The following is a 23,100-nucleotide window of genomic DNA, read 5'->3' on the forward strand; positions in this document are numbered from 1 at the left end:
AATCTCCTTAAACGTGTGAAAATAATGGATTGGAACAGCACCGTTTATAAACTCCTGGGTCATTAGTGGTAATTTTGATACTATAGGGGGTTAAATGCAAAAATATCATAAGTAAAGAGACACTGGTGCCCCAAAAAAAAAAAAAAAAAAGGAAAAAAAAAAAAAAAAAAAAACCACTGGTGAAAAAATGATCATAATAACGGTTAGGCAACCAAACGAATCGCGGTTCGGATCCAACTCGGGTCTCTACTCTTAAGTGTTTGCAGCAAGTTGCAAACGAACCGGGCTGGAAGAACCTCAGTAAAACCCTAACTCCGTCTTCTTCTCCACGCTGATACACACAGACAAAACCCCAGCTCTTCTTCTCTGTTTTTCTCTTGCTCTGCGAAAACCATGGCCAAGACATCAAAGTCCTCCGAAGCCGGCGACAAGAACAGGAACAAGAACAAGAAGAATAAGAATGTCGGTCCGAACGCCAAAGCCATGAAACAGCAAGCCCCTAAACCAAATCCTTTCGAGAACATTTGGTCGCGTAGAAAATTCGATATTCTCGGAAAGAAACGCAAAGGCGAAGAGCGACGCTTGGGCGTAGCTCGCTCTCGTGCCATTGACAAGGTACTATTTATTCAATACCTCTTGCAATCGTCCTTCAAATTCCATCAAAATTTTCTTCTTCTTTTTTCTTTTTTTTCAATCTTCGTTATTTTTGGTGGATTTTTATTTTTTTTAATTTTTTAATTTTTTTGGTTTTTGTGTGGGACAACAGAGGAAGAAGACGCTGCTTAAGGAATACGAGCAGAGCGGGAAGGCTTCTGTGTTCGTGGATAAACGTATAGGAGAGCAAAACGATGGCCTCGGCGAGTTCGATAAAGCCATTCTTCGTTCCCAACGTCAACATCGGGTACAGCTTGTATTTTTTATTTTTATTTTTTTTTTTTGGTTTATGATTTTTTCTTCCTGATCATATTGAAACCCATTTTTAGCTATGTTTCTGATTTTTTTTTTTTTAATTCCAATAGGTGAAACTAAGCAAGAAGAGCAAGTATAATTTATCGGATGGAGAAGAAGATGATGATTATGAATTCGAAGGTTTCGGTGCATTGTCAGAGAGAGATGATTTCGAAGATGAAATGCCGCCTGATGAAGATGATGATGGTTTTGAAGCGAGTATGTATCAATTTGAAATAAATTTTTTTAATATTAAATCACAGTGCTAGGTGCCAAAGAAATTGCTTTCCCTTTTAGCTTCTTGTTATTAAGTGTTAGGAAGGTAACTATAACGGTTGGTGCATCATTTTAGATCCTGTTTTTGATGTCGTAAACCGCCATTACAAATTGAACTTTTGTTGTCTCAGTGGTGCTGTGGTCTTTGGTGTAGTCTTTCGCTCATAGATATATATATATATACATCTATATATATATATATATATAAACAACTACAACAACAACAAGATGATAATTAGCAGATTAATCTTTAATTTATGAAGTAAATGATTATGCTTTGCTCGTTCAATTGTTATCGGCCAAAGAAATTGTCTTCTGGTGTAATTTGGGTCGATGGATGGATGTTAGGCTGCTGCGGTATCTTTGAATCCCTATGCATGAAAACCCACTAAACATTTGAACTAAATTCCTTATTTATCATTTGTCTTCCATGAATTATACTTTTTTATTTTGTTTTATTTTATTTTATTTTATTTTATTTTTTTAATGAATTGGCTTGTTTTAGAGGATGTTGCCACTTGCCTTGATTTCATCATAGGTTCTTTCTTACAAGCTTCTATGCAATTCTTGTCTCTTTGGCACTGTGCTATTGAGATTGACTGATGCATTCCTTTCTCTCTGCAGAAAAGACAGCCACATTACAGCAGAAATTTCTGGACAGGGGTGAAAGTGAAATAGAGGAAAATGTGAGGTCTTCTTTGCCATCTCGGTTTTGGTCCCTTTTTTAAATCCCATTTCTGGGATGGTGTATTTGTATCTCATAGGAACTTGTTTGTGAATCGTATTACTCTGTTTTGCATGCTACCGCCATAGATTTTTTGCTGTTTAATTACTTGTCCTTTCTGATAGATTCTTACTCCTATTTCTTTGTGAGCAATAGCAGTTTAATCCTTTGCATCTCCTAAAATTACTTTGTTCAATTCATATACTTCTTAAAAGCTGTCCTGTTAGTGTTTGTCCTATTTTAATGAAAATATATTGTGGCTATGCTAGTTAATCATTCATGAAGTGAACTGTTATGTAGTCATAGTTGATTGTCTTCACCCACTTTCTCCCTCTCTCATTGTTCTTCCTCTTTGTGTTTTGGGGGATGGGCTGATTCTTTGAACCTGATTGACACAATGTCTTCTATGCTGCAGAAGCACAAAACAAAGAAGGAAGTGATGGAGGAGATAATATCAAAAAGCAAGTATTTCAAGGTTGGATATATCATATGTGTTATTTAAATGGCTTTGTAAATGCAGCTACATTTACTTCCTGACTTCAATTAATAATTTGGTAACTTGGTTTTCCACTTACTTTTAACAGGCTCAAAAAGCCAAAGATAAGGAAGAAAACGAACAGTTGATGGAGGAGTTGGACAATAATTTTTCATCCTTAGTGCAGTCCAAGGCAGTGATATCTTTGACCGAACCAGGGAAGATGAATGCTTTAAAGGCTCTTCTGAACAAGAACATTCCAAAAGAGAATATTAAGAAGGATGAGTTTTCTGATGTTCAAAATTTACAAACTTCAAATCAGGTATGCTTTTGTTTCTTGTTGGTCCTGTCAATGTTAGTTCTAACTTATTACGTTTGGTGCTAATGGTTTTCAAGGGACCATTGACTTCCCAGTTTACACTGTATGTTGAAGTATTTAATTTTTATTTCGTTTCTTATGAACTTCATCTTTTCAACTCATGTTTGATAAGCAAACTTACCCAAGGACTTTTATATACCTCTTTTTATGTTTTTGTTCATTTTTTTATAGTCTAGAATCTGTTGCTTTAGCTGTAACTGCCTAGTGGTTGATGTAAATATTTTGGAGACTTGAAGAGTGATATATTTTCTGTATTTTTAAGGATAAACCTGATTCATATGACAAACTGGTTAAAGCGATGTCACTGGAAATGCGTGCTCGTCCTTCAGATAGGACAAAGACACCTGAAGAGATAGCCCAAGAGGAGAGAGAACGACTGGAGCATTTGGAGGTATTTCACTAATCTTTTAGCGTGCATTAGTTCATCCTTGTGCATGTAATGCTATTATGATGTGAAGTTTCTATCATTTTTTTATGATTATATTTAATGTACATATTCGCCCATTGAAGCATTTTAACTTATACCTGCAAGACCTACCAAATATTGTTTAAAGTTAAGAAGCATCAAGGCTCGTTTTGGCAAAGAACCAGTCTATTGACTGTACCAATTCTGAATTATCTATCAGATAGTTGTAATTTTGTCTATCCATTAAAGATATAGTCCATGAAAGTATTGCTCAATTCTGCTATGCTGCAGATTACCATGATGTTCTTCTTTGAAAGGGAAAAACAGAGGAAATAATAATGTTTTCCAGCTATTTATTGCAGTAAGAGAGAGAATTATAATTCTGAGAAATTGATTTTTTGTTTGAATTGTACTACATTTCAGGAAGAGAGACAGAAGAGGATGCTTGCCACAGATGACCTCAGTGATGAAGAGAACGAGGATACTGAGAGATCATCTTCCCAGAGGCCAAGATCAATATCTGGTGATGATCTTGGCGATTCCTTTATGCTTGATGAAGAGCCCAGGACTAAAAGGGGTTGGGTTGATGAGATCCTTGAAAGAAGAGATGCAGAGGACAATGAGAGTGGAGAGGATGATTTTTCCGAGGATGAAAGTGCTGAAGATGGAAGTGATGAAGAAGAATCTGATGAAGATAGCGATGAGAAGGATCTATCTGTGAAGGACTGGGAACAGAGTGATGATGACAACGTTGAAACAGATTTGGGTGCAGAAGAAGAAGATATTGAGGAGAATGATGATGCTGATGAGAACAAGATGGGGCAAAGAGAGCCAAAAAAGTCTCAGAATATTGATGCTGTTGAAAGTAGTAAAAGTCTTAAAAATTCTTCTGGTTCCAAGAAAATAAATGCAGATGGAAAACTGACTTCAGCTAGATTAGAGCTCCCCTACCTTATTGAAGCTCCAAAAAACTTGGAAGAGTTGTGTGTATTGTTGGATAATTGTTCTAATACGGACATTGTCTTGATAATCAATCGAATCAGGGCAAGCAATGCAATCAAGCTTGCAGCAGAAAATAGGAAGAAAATGCAAGTATGAGATGTTAACCGCTTTTTTGAATATAAGATTGCATACTTTACTGCATTATGAAAACTGGTCTTGATTAAGTTTCTGTACTTTCCAAGCTGTGAGAGATTTCAGTTTGAATTAAAATATATTGGGAGAAGAGTCAGCTGACAAGTGAATTTTTGTTTTTTGTTTTTTTATTTTAGGTAACAAGTGAACTTTTGTTATCATTGTATTTGATTAGCACTTATATAGGTTTTCTGCTTTCTTTAGGTATTTTATGGAGTCCTTCTGCAGTACTTTGCTGTCTTAGCAAATAAAAAGCCATTGAACATTGGGTTATTAGATTTGCTGGTGAAGCCATTGATGGAAATGAGCACTGAGATTCCTTACTTTGCTGCAATTTGTGCTCGTCAGAGAATATTACGAACTCGAACACAGTTGTGTGAGATCATCAAGAATCCAGGTTAGCAATGGTGAAACTAGCAATTTTTTGTTTAATCCAAATTTACTTTCTTACTCTTTTCTTTGAAATTTTTCTTGCAGAAACTAGTTGCTGGCCTTCTGCGAAGACATTATTTCTCTTGAGGCTTTGGTCCCTTATATTTCCATGCTCTGATTTTCGTCATGCAGTCATGACTCCGGCAATACTGTTGATGTGTGAATATCTGATGCGTTGTCCCATTGTGTCGGGTCGTGATATCGCCGTTGGCTCTTTCTTATGCGCAATGATTCTCTCTGTATGTATATTTGGGAATGTCTACAATGTTCTTTCCAGATAGTTTATGCAATTTTCAAATGAGACGTTCATTGACTAGGTTCTAATGAAGCATTTATTAGGCTCACTTTAGATTCTATTATATTATTACAACATTCCAGTTGAGTTCTTTGCTTATCCTAGTTGGTATTCTTTATATATTCCTATTGCACAGATTGCAGTGATGTTGGAGGTATATAAGCCTTTTTCATTTAAGAGTTCCATTTCTAGGTTTTTCAATTGATTGATTTACAATGCAGGTTGCTAAACAATCTCAGAAATTCTGTCCTGAAGCAATTATTTTTCTCCGAATGATGCTGATGGCCGCTAAAGAAGGAAATAATATATCAAATCATGATTCTCAGGTATGACTGTTATTTTACACAATTCAAAATAATATAATGCACAAAACCATGTATTTTTTTACAGCAAGTAATCAGTCAATATATGCTTATGAATTGTAGCTCGTGAGTGGAACACTTTAGTTCGTAGTTTTAAGAAAATATAATTGAGAAAAGCACCAAGAGGGATGCAATAATGTAGCACTCTAGTTAATAATAGCTTCTTATTCTTTTGGCAGTTTTATCATCTTATGGAACTGAAGGTACTAAGACCCCTGCTATGTATACGTGAATGTGTGAATGAAATTGCTCCGTTGAATTTCCTGAAGATAATGGACCTGCCAGAGGATTCATCATTTTTCTGCTCTGACAATTTCAGGTTTGTAGTTGATGGTTTTTGTCCCAACTACTAATAGTATATTGCGTTATTGTTTTTTCTCTTTGGACTTCTGCCTACCGTGCGCTTTTTGATAGAAATTCAAGGGGTCATTAGGTTTAGTACTCTTTTTTTCGGGTAATAATCATTAGGCTTAGTTTTCTTGACCATTGAAAGTGTCCTCTTTTCACCTGTAAGCCTCTTTCTTTTTCTCCATGGCCCGAGCAAGAGTCGCACAAGGTTCATGGCTGGTTTCCATTACCCAACATCCCCCTTACCTCTTACTCAATGGTAATCACAGCCACATTAACCAAAACCCTAGCATTTCTTCCTGTGAAAACCTCCCTGAACTGAAGAGCTGAAAATTCCAACATCTGCACATCCAAATTCATTTTTGCCTTTGTTAGAATTTGATTAAACTCTTACCTTTTTTTTATTGGCAGGGCTAGTATATTGATGACTTTGGTTGAAACTCTGAAGGGATATGCGGATGTTTATGGACGATTGAGTTCATTTCCTGAAATATTCTTACCAATTTCAACATTGTTACTTGAAGTTGCAGAACAAGAAAACTTTCCAGGTGCCTTACAAGAAAAATTTAAAGATGTAGCTCAGCTCATTGAGACAAAAATAGATAATCATCACACGTTGCGACAACCTCTTCAAATGCGGAAACAAAAACCAGTACCCATCAAAATGCTTACTCCAAAGTTTGAGGAGAAGTAATACTTAATTACCCTCGTCATTGCCTTCTGTTATGATTAAAGCTTCTTATAATAGGTGGTTTGGAATTCAGCATTTAACAATAAATTGTTGTTTCTGCAGCTTTGTTAAGGGTAGAGACTATGATCCAGATCGTGAACGAGCAGAGATGAGAAAGTTGAAGAAACGTTTGAAAGAAGAAAGAAAAGGGGCTGTTCGTGAGTTGCGTAAAGATAATCATTTCTTGTATGAGGTGAAGGCAATGGACAAAGCGCAGATGGAAGCAGAACGAGCAGAGAATTTTGGAAAAGTGACACAGTTCCTCCAAGAACAAGAACATGCATTCAGGTCTGGGCAATTAGGAAAAGGCAGGAAAAGAAGAAGGTAAAACTGACTTTTGTTCTGTCACTTGCATGTTCTCTTTGAGCACTATCCAGCCAGAATCAGGTAATGCTAGTGTAGTCTGCCATTTTTATGTTACTTTGCTAATTTGAGCAGTTCTTAATCGGGCTCATTTTCCGTCTCGCAAATGACTAGCTGTTGATTCTGTGTTGTACCTACCATTCATAACTGCAGAGGAGATCGTTCATAGAAAGACAACAATGTAAGAGTCATAGAGTTGAAACCCTATTCCTCAAATGGAAATTTTGCGTGATTTTCATATATACTTTGTATATTTTATATGGTACATATATTATCCAGCTCGGATGGAAAAAGAGCTGATGTTTGTTGCATTATCTCCCATTTTGCTGTTAATTACAGTAGTATTAATTTCATCTATTTTTCTCCCAACTGCAGACATTTTTTAAATTGTTTTTTATTTATTTTATTTTATCCAACTTATGAACTAAAGATCTAAATGCTAGCATTTTATTGGGTTAATTGGTCTTTAATATATTATAGATTTGGATTTTTGCAATTTAAACTTTCAATTTGAGCCTGTATTTGATCCAATCTACATTATATTAAATATGAGATTAACATGATATTAATGGTTTAATATTTTATATTACATTTTGTATTTTAGAACCTGTAAATTATGTTCATTGTTATTAATATATATATATATATATATAAAAAAAAAAAAAAACTAAAGGTAATAACTAAAGTGGTGGGTTATGATTAGATACAATTAGATCAATATGCACGAAGTTGAAAGTAGAGGATGAATATTAAAATCTCGAAGTTTCCTTGGATGTAAATCCAGAGTTTGACTCGGCACTACATGTACCTTTTGCAAGTATTAAATTAATTCATTAATATCCTACTTTATAACTGAAAATGTTTTTGACTTGTATGATTCTTACAAATTTTAAATATTCAAAGAAGATTATAAATAAATGAAAATGTAATTGTGGAAGAAATAGTTTACCATTTTATGTGTCATAGCTATCAGATTGCGTAGATTGTAAAAATCTAATGGGTGTTGTCAGATTGCATAGATTGTATAAATTTAAGGGATGTAGATTTTATTGGGCATAACCATCAGATTGCATAGATTGTATAAATTTGACAGATGTAAATGGTTATCGATCTTCATTTCATCCATAATAGCATTCCTATATAAATAAAATATGACAAATGGTAATACCTTTCATCACCTAAATACTAAAAATTAAGATAGCAAGCCATTAACTTCGGACTGCATATGTATAGTTGACTTCCAATGCACAGGGTGCAAGTATCCTCACTCACATAGGATGTGAAATCCATATATGGACCCTACATTCTATGCGAGTGTGGACCCTACACCCTTTGTAAGTGATGGAATATGTGCATTCATATATTAAAGTTTTTTTGCCCAAAAGAGTGATGTACTGTCATAAACGATGGGAATGATTAAAAAGATTTACTTTCAAGTAGCAAATAATATAATAGTATTACCAAAGTTCAAGTAAAAATAAATAAATAAATAAATAAATAATAGTATTACCAAAAAATGAAAAATAGCGCAAATAACATAAGAGGTATTATATAATTCAAGATATCAATAAAGTACATATTAATTAACAAATTAATATAATTTATAGTGAATTTTTTGAAAAAATAAGTATAATTAAATATAAAGCAATCATATAATAACACGTATATATTTAGTTAATATTCTGCTAAACTGGATGAAACCTAGCCAAAATACAATTCAAAAAATTTATGGGTTAAATGATGTGAGAGATGATATATCAATATTTAATTGATTTTTTTTTTTTTTTTCAATTCGCTTACCCATTCGAAGGCCTATTTGGTAGCCGTGTATTAGGGGCTGCATTCGCTTATATTGTATTATTATTAGCTTATATTGTGTTATAATTATACAATATTTCGTACATGATAGTACTATATTGTAAATTTTTGTAAAAAAATTAATTTTATCAAGACAAAATTGGTTATGATTATTATTATTATTATTATTATTATTCATCTATTTTTAAAATAATGTCATTACAAATTTATACAATATTAATTATTTAAAAAATTAAACATTAAAAAAAATTAAATAAATGTCTTAATTATTGAATGGATTTTTATTATACTAAGCAAGAAAAGTTAGACAAAATTGATTTTGTATTATCGTTTACCATCATTTAAATAATTATATTATTCATAATATTTTCAATTTGATTATTATTACTATTATTATTATTATTATTATTATGAATAATAAAAACGTTACCTAAAAATATATAATATCAATTTTTTAAAAAAATTAACTTTTTAACAAAATTATCATACACATTATAGTTATCTCATACATATAACCAAAAAAAAAAAAAAAAAAAGGAACAAGAGAAAAAAAAAAAAAAAAAAACCAAAAAGCTTTCCCAGTATAAAATGTATATAATATTAAAGTTAAAACAAAATGTATATACATATAACAATAAACAAAAGCAACCCAAAAAAAAAAAAAAAAAGGTTGCATTAGTTAAAACAACACTAGCTAAAGAGTATGCCTGGTTAATGCCGAACATTTATCGTATTAGTTGGGGGTTCGAGCATTAAAGAGTATGCCTGGTTAATGTGCTTCCATCTACCAAACTTGTATAGTATCAAAATAATATTATATAGATACCAAATGAACTTTGAAGATGGTCTGTTTAGCATATTGTATTATATTAGCTTGTATTGTATTAATTAAAATGTATTAACCTGTACTGTATCATTATTATAATATGGTATTTAGATTATAGAATAAAACTGCATAATGTGTTTGATAAAGGATCGTATTATATTGTATTAATTTTTTATTTTTTAAATAAAATTGAATAAATTGATAATATTTTATTTATATAGTATTTTATCCATTAATTTTTATAACCAAGAGTAAGATGATAATATTTGAATTTTTTTTAATAGTTATTAAATTAATCTAATTATTCTAAGGAACCGACAAAAAAAACCGCTTTCTAAAATGTTCATGATTTTTACTCATGTAATTTTCAAAAAAAATTATATTACACATGACATATTTTTATGGCTTTTTCATTAATTTTTTATTTATTATTATTTGTGATAATTTTTATATTTTTGAAAAATGTTATATATATACAGTAGATAAGACAGCCAATGATATTTTCTAGCTTTTTCTTAATGTTTCTAAAAGGGCTTCAAACCTGGTAAAATAATAAAATAAGAGGGAAAAAAAAAAACATAAAAAGATAAGGGAAAAAAATAAAAATAAAAATAAAAAGAGTCATAAAATTAGAAAGGATACAAAAAAACTGAAAAGTTGCACAATAAAAGTAAAACCCGTATCTCCCCTCTGAACAAATCATGCAGCATTTGCCGTATTACAAGTGGACCTGCATAGTTTGATACATTTTGTTTTCGTTGCTTTTTAACCAAACATGGAAGAGTATTAAATTAATACTGTCCATTATTTAATGCGTGGAACCAAAGAAACCAGAATGTTTAGTGAATGTGATTGGCTGTGAACGATAATAATAAAGAATCATATATGATGAAATAATCAAAATTTCTTAATTAAAACAGAGATAGTTGTCTAGCATCCACTATTTAAGATTAAAATAAGTTGCTTGATTATCCACGATGCATGTCATTTCAATTATTAAATAAAAATAAATAAACACGTCGATTCGAGTGACGTGGGAAATATTTGTAACGAACTCTATCTGACATAAAAGAACATTGTTTATCATAAAATTTAATAACAAAAGTCAAACGTTTTAGGCTGTAATTTAATATTATCTTTAATATATTTCTCTATAAATCAAAACAGGCTCATTGATTGAAGTGTCATAAACAAGAAAATGTATTCTTTAAACAGACAAAATCATTAATTAAATTCAACCGAAAAGCTTATTTTATGAATTTCTTTGTAAATTATGCTCAAGTGGGGTTGTACTGGCAGAAATTTCTTATCTATTTAAAAACATAGACCAAGAAAACTGAAATCATTAAATATTATATGAATCCAATGTTCTTCTGCAAAGAGAAAAAGTAACAGAAAGATTAAGTAGAGAGAGAGAGAGAGAGACATTGCAATGCTTCTCTTAAGCTTTCTTTGTTTGTGCCTTTGTTTAGCTCTCATAAAGATCTTTCACAAACTATGGTGGACCCCGATTCGCATACAGCATATGATGGCCTTGCAAGGAATCAAAGGTCCTTCTTACAGATTCATTCATGGAAACAACAAAGAAATCTTGAGCATGAAAAAGGAGGCCATTGCTAAAGCAATTCGTCTATCACATGATATATTATATAAGCTTCAGCCTCATTGTCACTTATGGACTAATTTGTATGGTAATGATAACTTTTTATCCTACTTTGCCTTTCTAAATTTAATTTTCATTTCAAATGATTTTTTTTTTTTTTTTTTGTAGATATATATTAAAATGGGGGTGAGGGGTTTTATTTTTAGTTTTAAGATTGATCGAACCAAACATCTGCAGAATTATTAATGATTATTATCATCTTGACCGTTTCAAAAGGATTTCAAAAGACAAAATTTGATTAGACTGAGTTTTTTATATATGTTTGCCAGGAAAAAATTTTATTCAGTGGTATGGTTGTGAAGCTGAATTTGTCATTACAGAACCAGAGTTGATCAAGGAGATTTTGAATGATAGAGATGGTGCTTATCCAAAACAAGATATCAACGTCTACAATAAGAAGATATTTGGAGATGGTCTTGGGGCATCTAAAGGTGAAAAATGGGCAAAAATGAGGAAACTGGCTAATTATGCTTTTCATGCTGAAAGCTTGCGAGTAAGGCTCTTGATATTAATTTCTATTGAAAAGATTACGACATTCTTGGTAATGAGATGATGAATTTGTATGATTGTACTAGGATATGGTTCCAGCGATGGTAGCTAGCACAGAGACGATGTTAGAACGATGGAAATACCAAGAAGGGAAAGAGATTGATGTTTTCGAAGAATTTAGATTGTTGACTTCAGAAATTATTTCCAAGACAGCCTTTGGAAGCAGTTATCAAGAAGGGAAACATATTTTTGAGATGATATCGAAGTTGTCAATTTTTATACCTAGAAATTTGCACAAATTGAGGGTTCCTGGAATCAGGTAATTCTCTTTGATCTAAAATCACTAAGTTGTAGAATAAAAGTTAATGGTTTATCAAAGTTTGTCCCCTTTTTTTTTTTTTTTTTGGGACCATAAGTGCTCAAGTTAGTTCGATATATATATATGTATATATTATAGAAAAAAATATCATATATTATCAGTAGTGATGAACACAAATAAATCCAATATACTCATATGATGACAATTTAATTAGTTAAATACTATGAGTCTACTTCTTTTACTAGGTTTTTAATTTTAAAAAAGTCAAAAAAAAATTTAATTAATTAATTAATAATTATCATGTCAGTAATAAATCATAATTGTTAACTAGTATATCATAATTGTTAACGGTAACATATTTCACTATTTTATCACTTATTCATAAATTTTTGCAGTAAATTTATTAAAACAACCGACCAAATAGAATCAGAGAAGCTCGAGAAGGAAATACACCATTCCATAAAACAAATAATTAAAAAGAGGGAAGACAAAGTAATGAAAGGAGAGGAACAAAGCTTTGGGAATGATTTTCTTGGAATACTACTTCAGGCTCACCATGATGCAAATGAAGACCAGAGAATTTCAGTTGAAAATGTGATTGATGAATGCAAAACATTTTACTTTACAGGCCAAGAAACCACCAATACTTTGCTTGCGTGGACAGTGTTGCTTCTTGCAATCCATTCTGATTGGCAAGAAGAAGCAAGAAAAGAGGTACTCAATTTATTTGGCCAACAAATTCCGAACCAAGACGACATAACAAAGCTCAAAACGGTAAATCAGCAACGTCAATTAATAAAACAAAAACATGATTTTGTTTAGAAATTTTGTATTAAGCTTGTTCGTTTCTAACTCAATTATCTTGCCCATTTTAATGCAGATGAACATGATCATCAATGAGACTCTAAGATTATACCCTCCTGTGACTGCCATTTCGAGAAAAGTCAAAAATAAGGAAGTTAGATTGGGGAAGCTCATTCTTCCACCTAATATGCTCTTGTACATGTCAACTCTTGCAATCCACCATGACACACAAATATGGGGAGAAGATGTTCATCTTTTTAAACCTGAGAGATTCTCTGAAGGAGTTGCTAAGGCTACCAAGAACAATATTGGTGCATTTTTTCCTTTTGGAATTGGACCAAGAACTTGTGTGGGATTTAACTTTGCATTCACCGAAGCAAAGATTGCTCTCTCAATGATTCTACAGCGCTATTCGTTCTCCCTTTCGCCTGCCTATGTCCACTCGCCGTTTCAGCTTATCACACTTCGTCCACAACATGGAGTTCAAGTAATATTGCACTCCATTTGAACCAACTGTATGTATATAGGATTGTTAAATTCCTATAAATTATGCTTGAAGGTTGCTAAAGTACTCAAGAAAATTGTTATGGGATTCGTGTGTATATATATATATAGATTGGTGATTGGCCTAAAATTCCAAAGGTTAAGTTTGTGTTGAAGATGTGCAAATAATGAAAAAAGGTTAAGTTGGATGAATGCCTTCTATTTGCGTGTTGAATTTGTGTCTTTCGCTTTTAGAATGCTGTAACTTTGAATAGAATTATTAATTATCAAAATGCTATAGATTTATGTTTCTCTATTTAATAGAATTTAGTTTTAAAATTCCATTTGCACATTAAAAAAAAAAAAAAAAAAAAAAAAGAAGATAGTTTTAAACATTTCAATTTTGTATGCACTAGACTGACAACTAATATATATATATTAAAGATATAACAATTCATATTTGAATCATCACATGAGAAAACGATAGTTTTACTATTAGACTATTATCATTAGAATTTAAATACTAATATGGTCGGTTACAAATAATTTTAAGTTAATTTCATAAATAATGATTAATTGCTAGGACAAAGAGCTACATAACAAACAAATATAATTAATTGTTGATAACCAATTTATAATAATTATTATCATTAGAATTTAAAAATTAAAATTGTAGGTTACAAATAATTCAAAGTTAATTTCATGAAAACTTAATAGCAATGTCCATATTTTTCCATATACAGTAAAACCTCTATAAATGAATATCTATGGCACTATGAAAATTTATTTATTTAAAGAAGTTATTAATTTATTGATAAATAAATAATTTATTATTTTATCAATAAATAAATATTTATTTGTAGCTAGTGGCCATTGACACCGGTAAAACCTGTACTGAAATATATATATATATATATATATATATATATATAACAAATTATTAGTTATCAAAATGCTATAAATTTACGTTTCTCTATTTAATATAATTTAATTTTAAGAATCCATTTGAAAAAAAAAAAAAGAAAAAGGAAAAAAAAAGGAGAAGATAGTTTTAAACATTCCAATCTTGTATGCACAAGACCGACAAAGAATATATATATATATATATATTATATTAAAGATATAGGGAATCAGACTTGAATATTTATTTGAAAAAACAATAGTTTTTATCATTAGATTATTATCATTAAAATTTGAAAACTAGTAGGGGTTACAAATAATTCTAAGTTAATTTCATAAATAATGATTAATTGCTAGAACAAGAGCTACATAACAAATAAATATACTTAATTGTTGAAGACCAATATAATAATTATTATCATTAGAATTTAAAAATTAATATTGTTGATTACAAATAATTCAGAGTTAATTTTATGACAATGAGTAGCAATGTCCACAAATATCTCCATATATGTGGTTCTAGGTTTGAGTAGCCATAATAATTAAAAAAAAAAAAATTCTAGTACCAAAGCAAGATGCTATACCAAAAAATTAATGTGATATGAAAAAAATGAATGTGATTGGCTGTTAATGAAAATGTTATCATTTTGTTAATTCTACCATTCTTTCTATTCTGTTTCATTCCATTTCATTGCTTCCTTCATTCTACCAACCAAAGACCAACTTAAAGTTAAAAAATAATGTATACAGGAAGACAAAAATACCCTTACTGAAAATCTATAAAGTTTAAAAATTTTAAATTACTTAATATTTTCCATCATGGACAGACCTATACTTAGGCCCCATGGCCCCCATCCTCTCCCATTTCCTTTTAATTTTCCTTTTACTGTTTTTTATAGCCTATTTAAAATGAGTGGAAAAAAGAGATTTGGCCCCCCATTAATAATATACCAAATAGATTTTCCTACAATCAATTGCTACTTTAAAAGTTTCTAATTTAAATATTGTTTATATTAAAAATGGAAGGAATTTAGTTTACATCTAAATATATGATCAATTCTATTAATAATTTTATGTATTTTTTTTTTTAATAGTATAGAATGATAAACCAACGTAAAATATATTTTATATATCCTTTAAGTTTTAGTATTAGTTTTTTAGTTAATGTTTTGTTTTTTATTTTTACTTAATATGCCTTTTCTTTTATGTGCTTTTACATACATTTAGAAATGCTTTTTTTATTTTTTGGAAAAATACCTTTATATATGCTTCTAGTTAAATATGTTAATCTAATAGTTAGTCTGAATATTAAATTTACTCAAAAAAATAATTCCCTAAAAATTTTGTTTAAAAATATTAAAATAGAACAAACTTGTCTAGAATTTAGTGTTTTTTTTTTCTTTTTTTACCTATTTTCTATATATCATTTTTTTTCTTCATATTTATATGGTTTCTTTTAGCTTTTTTGTCCTTTATTAAAATATATTATTATTTATTTTGTATGTTGAATTATTGTATATTATAAATGAAAACAAGTACATCTATACATTTTTTTTTATTTGCATTGTGGGCCCCCAAGCCGATTATCCTACTGTTTTCCATGGTGAAAGTTTTTGATTAATTAATACTAATATTATTTTTAATATTTTTTGAAGAAAATATTATTTTTCATATTTTATTTTTTGAAGAAAATATAATGTTTATTATGTTATTTTTTAGAAAAAATATTATTTTTAACTTTTTTTGAAGAAATTATCATTTTTAATACTTTTTTTTTTTTAGAAAACATTACTTTTAATATTTTTTGAAGGAATTATCATTTTTAGATTTTTGAAGAAAATATCATTTTTTTTCATAATTTTTGGAAGATTATATTATTTTTGATAATTTTTTTAAAAAACACTGATTTTAATAATTTTTGAAGAAAATATTATTTTTCTTGTTGGCAGAAGTTTTCATCTTCTCCATATCCAAGAGGTGAGCTCCTCATAGCCTCCTAAATCTTTAGGTTAATAATTAAAAAAGAAAGAAAAACAGGGTCAGAAGGACGTCAGTGTGCATCCTCTAATGCCAAATCGGCCTCCATCCTTAAGAGCTTTCCCTCCTTCATCCAGTGGTTTTTAAATGATGATTTTTCGATAAAAAAAAAAGTTATGTGGCTGCTGTAATTTTTGTGGGAAGAAGAAAAAGAACCAAAGGGAGAGAGAAGTAAGATGGCGTAGGATTTGTGTGATGTAATTTACCTTGATGAGAAAAGATGATATATATTTATGTATTGATGGGAGAGTTTAGATTTAATTGATTTAACTCTACTTCATGGATTTATGACATATGTCATAGGGTCCAAAACTATGGGAATAAAGATAAAAGTAGATATTACAATGAGTCATATTCAATCGTATTTGTGTCGTATAGTATTGTATTTGTATTAAATTTAGTAAATTTGAAAATGAGTAGTTAAACTTTTATGTGGAAATAAATAATTTAAAATTTATTTATTAAATTATCATATAATTTGTTATTGATTTCGTTAGTCCGTTGAGAATATATACAACTTTAAAAATTTATATTTAATTTAGATTTCAATTGATAAAATAATTTTTACTTTTAAAATTTTACAAATATATTGGTTTGTTTTTAGATTTTTAAAAAATTAAATCAAAAAGTAACAAATCAATATATGTTTAAATAATAAATTAAATATTTTTAATATTATAAAATTTACAAAATTATAAAATTATACCTTTTTAATGGGTTTAATAAATCTATCATATATTATCTTATTTTATCTACTAAAATTTATTAAATACGATATTATCAACCAAAATTAATAAAAATAAGAGAGGTAAAACCCATATGCGATATTTCTCCTCCCACCTCAAGTGACCAATGAGTAAAACATGGAATGGTTCTTCATAGATGACAATTGGGCTTGGATTAGTGTCATACTTGGGTCATTACTGATTTGAGCTCTTGGTCGTCCCTACATGATGGGCTTAATTAAGTAAAAAATATATTCTCATAACAATTTTTAATATTTTTTGAAAAATTTTTATTTTTTATATTTTGAAGAAAATATTATTTTTAATAATTTTTTGAGCAAAATATTATTTTCAATATTTGTTTTGAATAAATATTATATCTAATATTTAGAAAATAAAAAATAAAATAAAAAACCTTTGGATTACCTTATTTGGAAAATAGAATAATGGATTATCAAATTAAAATAATTTTTGCATTTAATTGGTTCAAAGGGATAATGCATAATATATGACTGTAATTCAAAATGCTGGATTTATACCATGGAGCAAACTTCTAGTACTCTTGGAATTTTGGCACTCCCTATTGACATTCAAAATGAGACTCGCATGTTAGGTCGGCTTCAAGTCTTTTAGATATTTTATATGCATTTGCATACAAAATTATAGTCTTTGCATCTAGATCTGTGACATGTGTAATGACTGGTAAATACACTAATCTTGACTTCCAGGGGTTTCAAAAATCAGCTTTCTATAAAGATTTGTAATTTTCCAGAGAAAATTATAATAGAAAAACGAGTGAGAAAATTATAATAAAGAAAACGATCAAGTGGGGTCAGAGAAAGAAGAACGAATTCTTTTTATTTATTTATTTTAATGAAACCTTGTCATTCCAGAAAATCTCAGGTTTTCCACCACATTCAACGCAGGAAAATATGAAATATCATCGTGTCAGCAGAGACCAAAACCAGCGTAAAAACTTGGACTTTATTCGAAATCATGCAAAATGTTTTTCTTTCTTTTTTTTTTAAAAAATTTTTCAAAGCTCTGTGTTCTTTTTTTCCAAAGCTCTGTGTTTTTTAATCATGTAAAATCTTTTTTTAAAAAAAAAAGAAAATCTTGTAAGTGTGAAAAATCTTATTTAATTTTTCAAAGCTCTGGGTTTAATATTCTATGTTGTTGTTCTTTCAACATGAAACTTAAAACCCACATCAATTTTCTTTTAAAAATGTATTCTTTCTGTTTGAATCAAATACCATGAAGAACTTCTTATTTCTCGAAATTACAACAACAAAAGGTGGTTGAAAAATCCACATAGTTTGAAATATAAAATACCCACATCGGTCACTTTCTTCCTACTCTGCCTCCAATAATTCATATGCTCTGTGTCTAATATCTATTAGTTTTTAATAATATAAATTTTAGAAAATCTCGAATCTTTTTTTTTTTAAAAAAAGATTTGGTTGGCTTGCAAATTTTGAAATGTAAAAGGTAGCCTGGTCATGTTTTCCAATGCAGAAGAAACCAAATACACTGTTTTCTCTTTTCCATGTGTTTGCTGACGTGGCTTGAAATGATACGAGGTATAAGCAAAGAATTAGAAGAGAAGGGAAAAAAATAAATAAATAAAAAATAACCCAGTAAAAGATTTTTCTATATATATGCCAAAAAACACAAGTTCGTTATGTGAATAGAAAAAAAGTTTACAGAAAGATGAATACAATGAGAGACATTGTCATTCTTTTCTCAAGCTTTCTTTGTCTGTGTTTCTCTTTAGCTCTCATCAAGATCTTTCATAGACTGTGGTGGAGCCCAGTTCGTTTACAGTATTTGATGGGTTTGCAAGGAATCAAAGGACCTTCTTACAGATTCATCCATGGAAACAACCAAGAAATGTTGAGCATAAAAAAGGAAGCCATGGCTAAACCTATGCTGGGTTTATCACATGATATATATCATAAGGTTCAGCCTCATATTCACTTATGGACCAATTTGTATGGTAATGATCAACTCTTTCTACTCTCTGGTTCCTTAGTTTTGATTTTACTTATAGTGTATATAAATCATTTTAGGTGTACCTAGTATAAGTTTAAGCCTTTAGGAAAAGCAGTCCTTTAATGTCAAAATACATGTTTGCTATGGGTCTACCTTCTATAAAATCTGAAACTTTTAAGAAAAGTAATAGTTCAATATATTATCATAATTGTAGGTCCTGATGTCATTTAAAAATGGTTGCTTTACCACAGTTTTTCCAAAAATTATTCACTTTCATGAGTTCCATATTGGGCCCTGTTTCTTGTTCAAATTTTGGATTTAAAAGTAAGCAACCTAAAAACATAGCAGGCAATTTTACATTTTGGTTCCAATATGCGGACTGTATGGTATGCCCTACATGTTGAGGTCTTCACATGCAGAGAAAGTGGATGGCCCATAATTTTATGTTTGGGATTCCAAATCCAATATGCAGCCTACAAATATAAAAAGTAGTACTTTAACATATTTTGATGTTCTACATTACAGGAAAGAACTTCATTCAATGGTATGGTCCCCAAGCTCAATTCATCATTACAGAACCAGAGTTGATCAAGGAGATATTGAATGACAGAGATGGTGTTTATCCAAAAACAGAGATCAATGCTCACTATAAGAAGAAGATATTTGGAGATGGACTTGGTACATCTAAAGGTGAAAAATGGGTCAAAATGAGAAAACTGGCCAATCATGCCTTTCATGCAGAAAGCTTGAAAGTAAGCGCTCTCTGTTTTTACTACATAATATTGCTAAAAGACTAGCAGATTCTTGGTAAGTAAATGATTTTTCAAACATGTATAGGGTATGATTCCGGCGATGGTAGCTAGCATGGAGCCGATGCTAGAGAAATGGAAAAATCATGAAGGCAAAGAGATTGAGGTTTTTGAAGAATTCAGGTTGTTGACTTCAGAAATTATTTCCAGGACTGCATTTGGTAGCAGTTACTTAGAAGGAAAGAACATTTTTGAGATGTTGAAGAAGTTGACATTTTTAGTATCCAAAAATGTATACAAACTAAGTTTTCCGGGAATCGAGTAAGCTTCTCTAAGAATTTTGTTTATTTAAGTTTCTTTCTCTTAGTCTTGATATGCACAATAAGCTGGTTTTCTATAAAAAAAAAAAATCTATCTATATTTTATTTGCAGTAAACTGATTAAATCTGAAGACCAGATAGAATTAGAGAAGCTCGAGAAGGATATACGTCATTCCATTATACAAATAATAAAGAAAAGAGAAGAGAAAGCAATGGAAGAAGATCAAAAAGACAGTTTTGGAAATGATTTTCTCGGAATATTGCTTAAGGCTCACCATGATGCTAATGAAAAGCAGCGGATTTCAGTGGACAATGTGGTAGACGAGTGCAAGACATTTTATTTTGCTGGCCAAGAAACCTCCAATACTTTGCTCACTTGGGCTGTGTTTCTTCTAGCAGTCCACACTGATTGGCAAGAAGAAGCAAGAAAGGAGGTAGTCAGTTTGTTTGGCCAACAAATTCCAACCCCGGATGGAATCACAAAGCTCAAAATTGTAAGAATTTCACACATGAATTATTCTAACATGGCATAAATTAGTACTCATTTCAATTCAGTACAAGATTAAATAAGCAAAACAAAAAACATCAACACCAAATTAAAAACCATTTCAAATTGTTTATAAAATGAGGTTCATTTTGATTAATATTTTTCTTTTTGTCATGCATGTTACTTAATCCATTTGTTGTTCTAACTTTTGTTTATGTTATGTTCTCAACCTTCCATTTCATATTCCATTAATATATATATATATATATATATATATATATGTATGTGTGTTTCATTTGTTGCAGATGAGCATGATCATCAATGAGACACTAAGATTATACCCTCCTGTGATTGGAATTTTAAGAAAAGTTGAAAAGGGAGTTAAATTGGGGAAGCTCATTCTTCCACCTAACATGCTCTTGTACATGTCAAATCTTGCAATCCACCATGACCCAAAGATATGGGGAGAAGATGTTCATCTTTTTAAACCAGAGAGATTCTCTGAAGGAATTGCTAAGGCTACTAAGAACAACATTGCTGCATACTTTCCTTTCGGAATTGGACCAAGAACTTGTGTGGGATTTAACTTTTCATTCACCGAAGCAAAGATTGCACTCGCGATGATTCTACAGCGATATTCCTTCACCCTTTCCCCTACCTATATTCACTCGCCGTCTCAGCTTATTACACTTCGTCCACAGCATGGACTTCAAGTAATGCTACACTCGGTTTGAAGACTATTGAGAATTGAATACCTGTAAATTAGACTAATAAACAAAGTTTCTAGCTACAAGCCAATAGAATTATTGCTCATCAATGGGATTTGTACTTATTAATTGGTTTAAATAATTTATCTCCATTTTTTGTATGGTATTTATACAATATTTGTCCGGCTGAATGCTTTCCATTTTCATGTTTACGTGTGTTTTTCTTGTCTTGTCCCTTTTTGAATGTCTTGGCCAACATTTATAGCACTACAGTAATTTAGGTGGGGGAATATAACAACTCTTTGGAATATAACATCTTAGTTTCTGTTTAATCTTTTATCTTTCATATCCTGATCCTATCAGTCAATCAAAGTAATTTATATTAGTATTGGAAGGACAAGTTTATATAAATAAATTACTTATACAGTTTTATTACAATTTCAACTTTAAAGAAAGAAAAAAAAAATTAAGATGATTTTGTAATATTGAATCGACAGGAACACGAAAACATGCAATGGCTAAAAGAAGGGAAAAAAAAAATAATAATAATAATCTCTGCTCTCTATAACATAATGATTATTCGTAGAAGCCTTGAGACACTTAGGTTCTGTTTGGTAGGATTTTTTTTTTTTTTTTTTTTTGTTTAAAAGCTTTACTAGAAGGTTAAAAAAATTTTTATCAAAAAATTAAAATATTTGGCAACTATCAATAAGTACTTATTGACCAAAAAATAAAATTTTTTAAATTATTTTAAAAAAGTCTAAATTTTAAGCTTTTCTAGAAAAGTTCTTTTTTTTTTTATCTTATATGGAAATTTAATAAACATTTAATATAATTTAATGAGCATTTAATACAGTTTTTTTTATTTACAACCAAACAATTATTAGTTTTTTAATAAAAATTTTTTTTCAAAAAGATCTATTATACAAAACTCTATAGACTAAAACTCTATTTTCATCAGCTATACCAAACGGATCTTTAATCAGCCAAAAAAAAAAATGCAAAAGAATATTTTAATGCAGCGAAAAGCCAATTTATGCCCAATATGATTGGCATGGTTTGCCTATTTTATTGTTTTTCATACCCGCCTGGAGTCACATGGTTCAGAAGGTAGAAAATGTTGTCAAACTCTGGTTTCTTTGAAGCTTCTAGTAATTGACCATTGGATAGGAAAATTTAATACATAGGATGATTTGTCAAAAATGCTCGTCTCCTTGGTATATGGAATACTCTCCATATATATATATATATATATATACATAGATATACATATATATATATATATATATAAAAACCAATAACATTGGTGTGACGTGTTCCCAGAAGCTTGGGGAGAGATGAGTACAAAAAAGAGAGATGAGTGCCTGGGTAGACCTCGTAAAAGTTCTTTTAATCTTTCTTAACCTGTTTTCCTGTTAGCTTTCACTAATATATTTCACAAAGTTTGGTGGATTCCTACTATATACAGAATTTGATGGGTTCCCAGTGAATCAAAGGCCCTTCGTGCAGATTCATTCATGGAAGCACAAAAGAAATCTTGAAAATGAAAAGAAAGCCATGGACAGACCTATCAGCATGTCACATGCTACATTTTCTGAAGTCCAACCTCATATTGACTCCTGGATCAAACTTTATGGTGAAAAACTCTTCTTACTATATAAATTTTACATCCTTACAAGATGAAATTTAGACCGAATCACTAGTACTACTTTCATGATCTTTTCGTTTTAATGCAGGGAAGAATTTTCTTCAATGGTATGGTGCACAAGCTTAGCTGGTCATATCTGAACAAAAATTGATATAGGAAATACTTAAATGACAAAGATAAGAGTTTATTCCAAAGCCAACCCACAAGCCTTTGTCAAGAAAGATAGTAGGCATAGCATTGTGAATTCCAAAGGTGAAAAAT

General features: G+C 30.2%; 3 protein-coding genes across 4 annotated transcripts; all 3 read left to right on the forward strand.

The window, feature by feature from the left end:
- The first annotated feature begins 203 nt into the window (after window positions 1-203).
- Window positions 204-7,241, forward strand: LOC107429082 (uncharacterized). 2 transcript variants are annotated; one of them, XM_048462669.2, is made up of 15 exons: window positions 204-615; window positions 767-901; window positions 1,020-1,167; window positions 1,849-1,910; window positions 2,364-2,423; window positions 2,533-2,745; window positions 3,065-3,193; window positions 3,632-4,300; window positions 4,547-4,739; window positions 4,820-5,013; window positions 5,291-5,395; window positions 5,611-5,750; window positions 6,191-6,469; window positions 6,573-6,833; window positions 6,948-7,241. In XM_048462669.2, the coding sequence occupies exons 1-15, from the start codon at window positions 394-396 to the stop codon at window positions 6,952-6,954; spliced, it is 2,817 nt and encodes a 938-aa protein (XP_048318626.2). In that variant the 5' UTR covers window positions 204-393; the 3' UTR covers window positions 6,955-7,241. The 2 variants fall into 2 exon arrangements, with proteins under 2 accessions (XP_048318626.2, XP_015895219.3); XM_016039733.4 differs by having other exon boundaries at window positions 205-615; window positions 6,573-7,241.
- Window positions 7,242-10,910: 3,669 nt separating this feature from the next.
- On the forward strand, window positions 10,911-13,405 carry LOC107429080 (cytochrome P450 CYP749A22-like). The gene is made up of 5 exons (XM_016039730.3): window positions 10,911-11,207; window positions 11,449-11,672; window positions 11,755-11,987; window positions 12,383-12,761; window positions 12,868-13,405. Exons 1-5 carry the CDS (start codon window positions 10,949-10,951, stop codon window positions 13,297-13,299), a joined length of 1,527 nt encoding a protein of 508 aa, XP_015895216.3. The 5' UTR covers window positions 10,911-10,948; the 3' UTR covers window positions 13,300-13,405.
- Window positions 13,406-18,166: 4,761 nt separating this feature from the next.
- On the forward strand, window positions 18,167-21,424 carry LOC125418695 (cytochrome P450 CYP749A22-like). The gene is made up of 5 exons (XM_048462912.2): window positions 18,167-18,932; window positions 19,454-19,680; window positions 19,766-19,998; window positions 20,110-20,491; window positions 20,790-21,424. Exons 1-5 carry the CDS (start codon window positions 18,647-18,649, stop codon window positions 21,216-21,218), a joined length of 1,557 nt encoding a protein of 518 aa, XP_048318869.2. The 5' UTR covers window positions 18,167-18,646; the 3' UTR covers window positions 21,219-21,424.
- The last annotated feature ends 1,676 nt before the right edge of the window (window positions 21,425-23,100 follow it).

This window comes from Ziziphus jujuba, chromosome 12 (assembly GCF_031755915.1).
Source record: "Ziziphus jujuba cultivar Dongzao chromosome 12, ASM3175591v1".
Taxonomy (NCBI): Eukaryota; Viridiplantae; Streptophyta; class Magnoliopsida; order Rosales; family Rhamnaceae; genus Ziziphus; species Ziziphus jujuba.

Coding starts and splice junctions, on each gene's coding strand:
- LOC107429082 (XM_048462669.2), top strand. CDS start 394: ATGGCCAAGACATCAAAGTCCTCCGAAGCCGGCGACAAGAACAGGAAC. Junction 902..1,019: donor GTTCCCAACGTCAACATCGG/GTACAGCTTGTA, acceptor TAATTCCAATAG/GTGAAACTAAGCAAGAAGAG. Junction 5,014..5,290: donor TATGCGCAATGATTCTCTCT/GTATGTATATTT, acceptor TTTACAATGCAG/GTTGCTAAACAATCTCAGAA.
- LOC107429080 (XM_016039730.3), top strand. CDS start 10,949: ATGCTTCTCTTAAGCTTTCTTTGTTTGTGCCTTTGTTTAGCTCTCATA. Junction 11,673..11,754: donor TTCATGCTGAAAGCTTGCGA/GTAAGGCTCTTG, acceptor TGATTGTACTAG/GATATGGTTCCAGCGATGGT. Junction 12,762..12,867: donor ACATAACAAAGCTCAAAACG/GTAAATCAGCAA, acceptor ATTTTAATGCAG/ATGAACATGATCATCAATGA.
- LOC125418695 (XM_048462912.2), top strand. CDS start 18,647: ATGAATACAATGAGAGACATTGTCATTCTTTTCTCAAGCTTTCTTTGT. Junction 18,933..19,453: donor CTTATGGACCAATTTGTATG/GTAATGATCAAC, acceptor TCTACATTACAG/GAAAGAACTTCATTCAATGG. Junction 20,492..20,789: donor GAATCACAAAGCTCAAAATT/GTAAGAATTTCA, acceptor CATTTGTTGCAG/ATGAGCATGATCATCAATGA.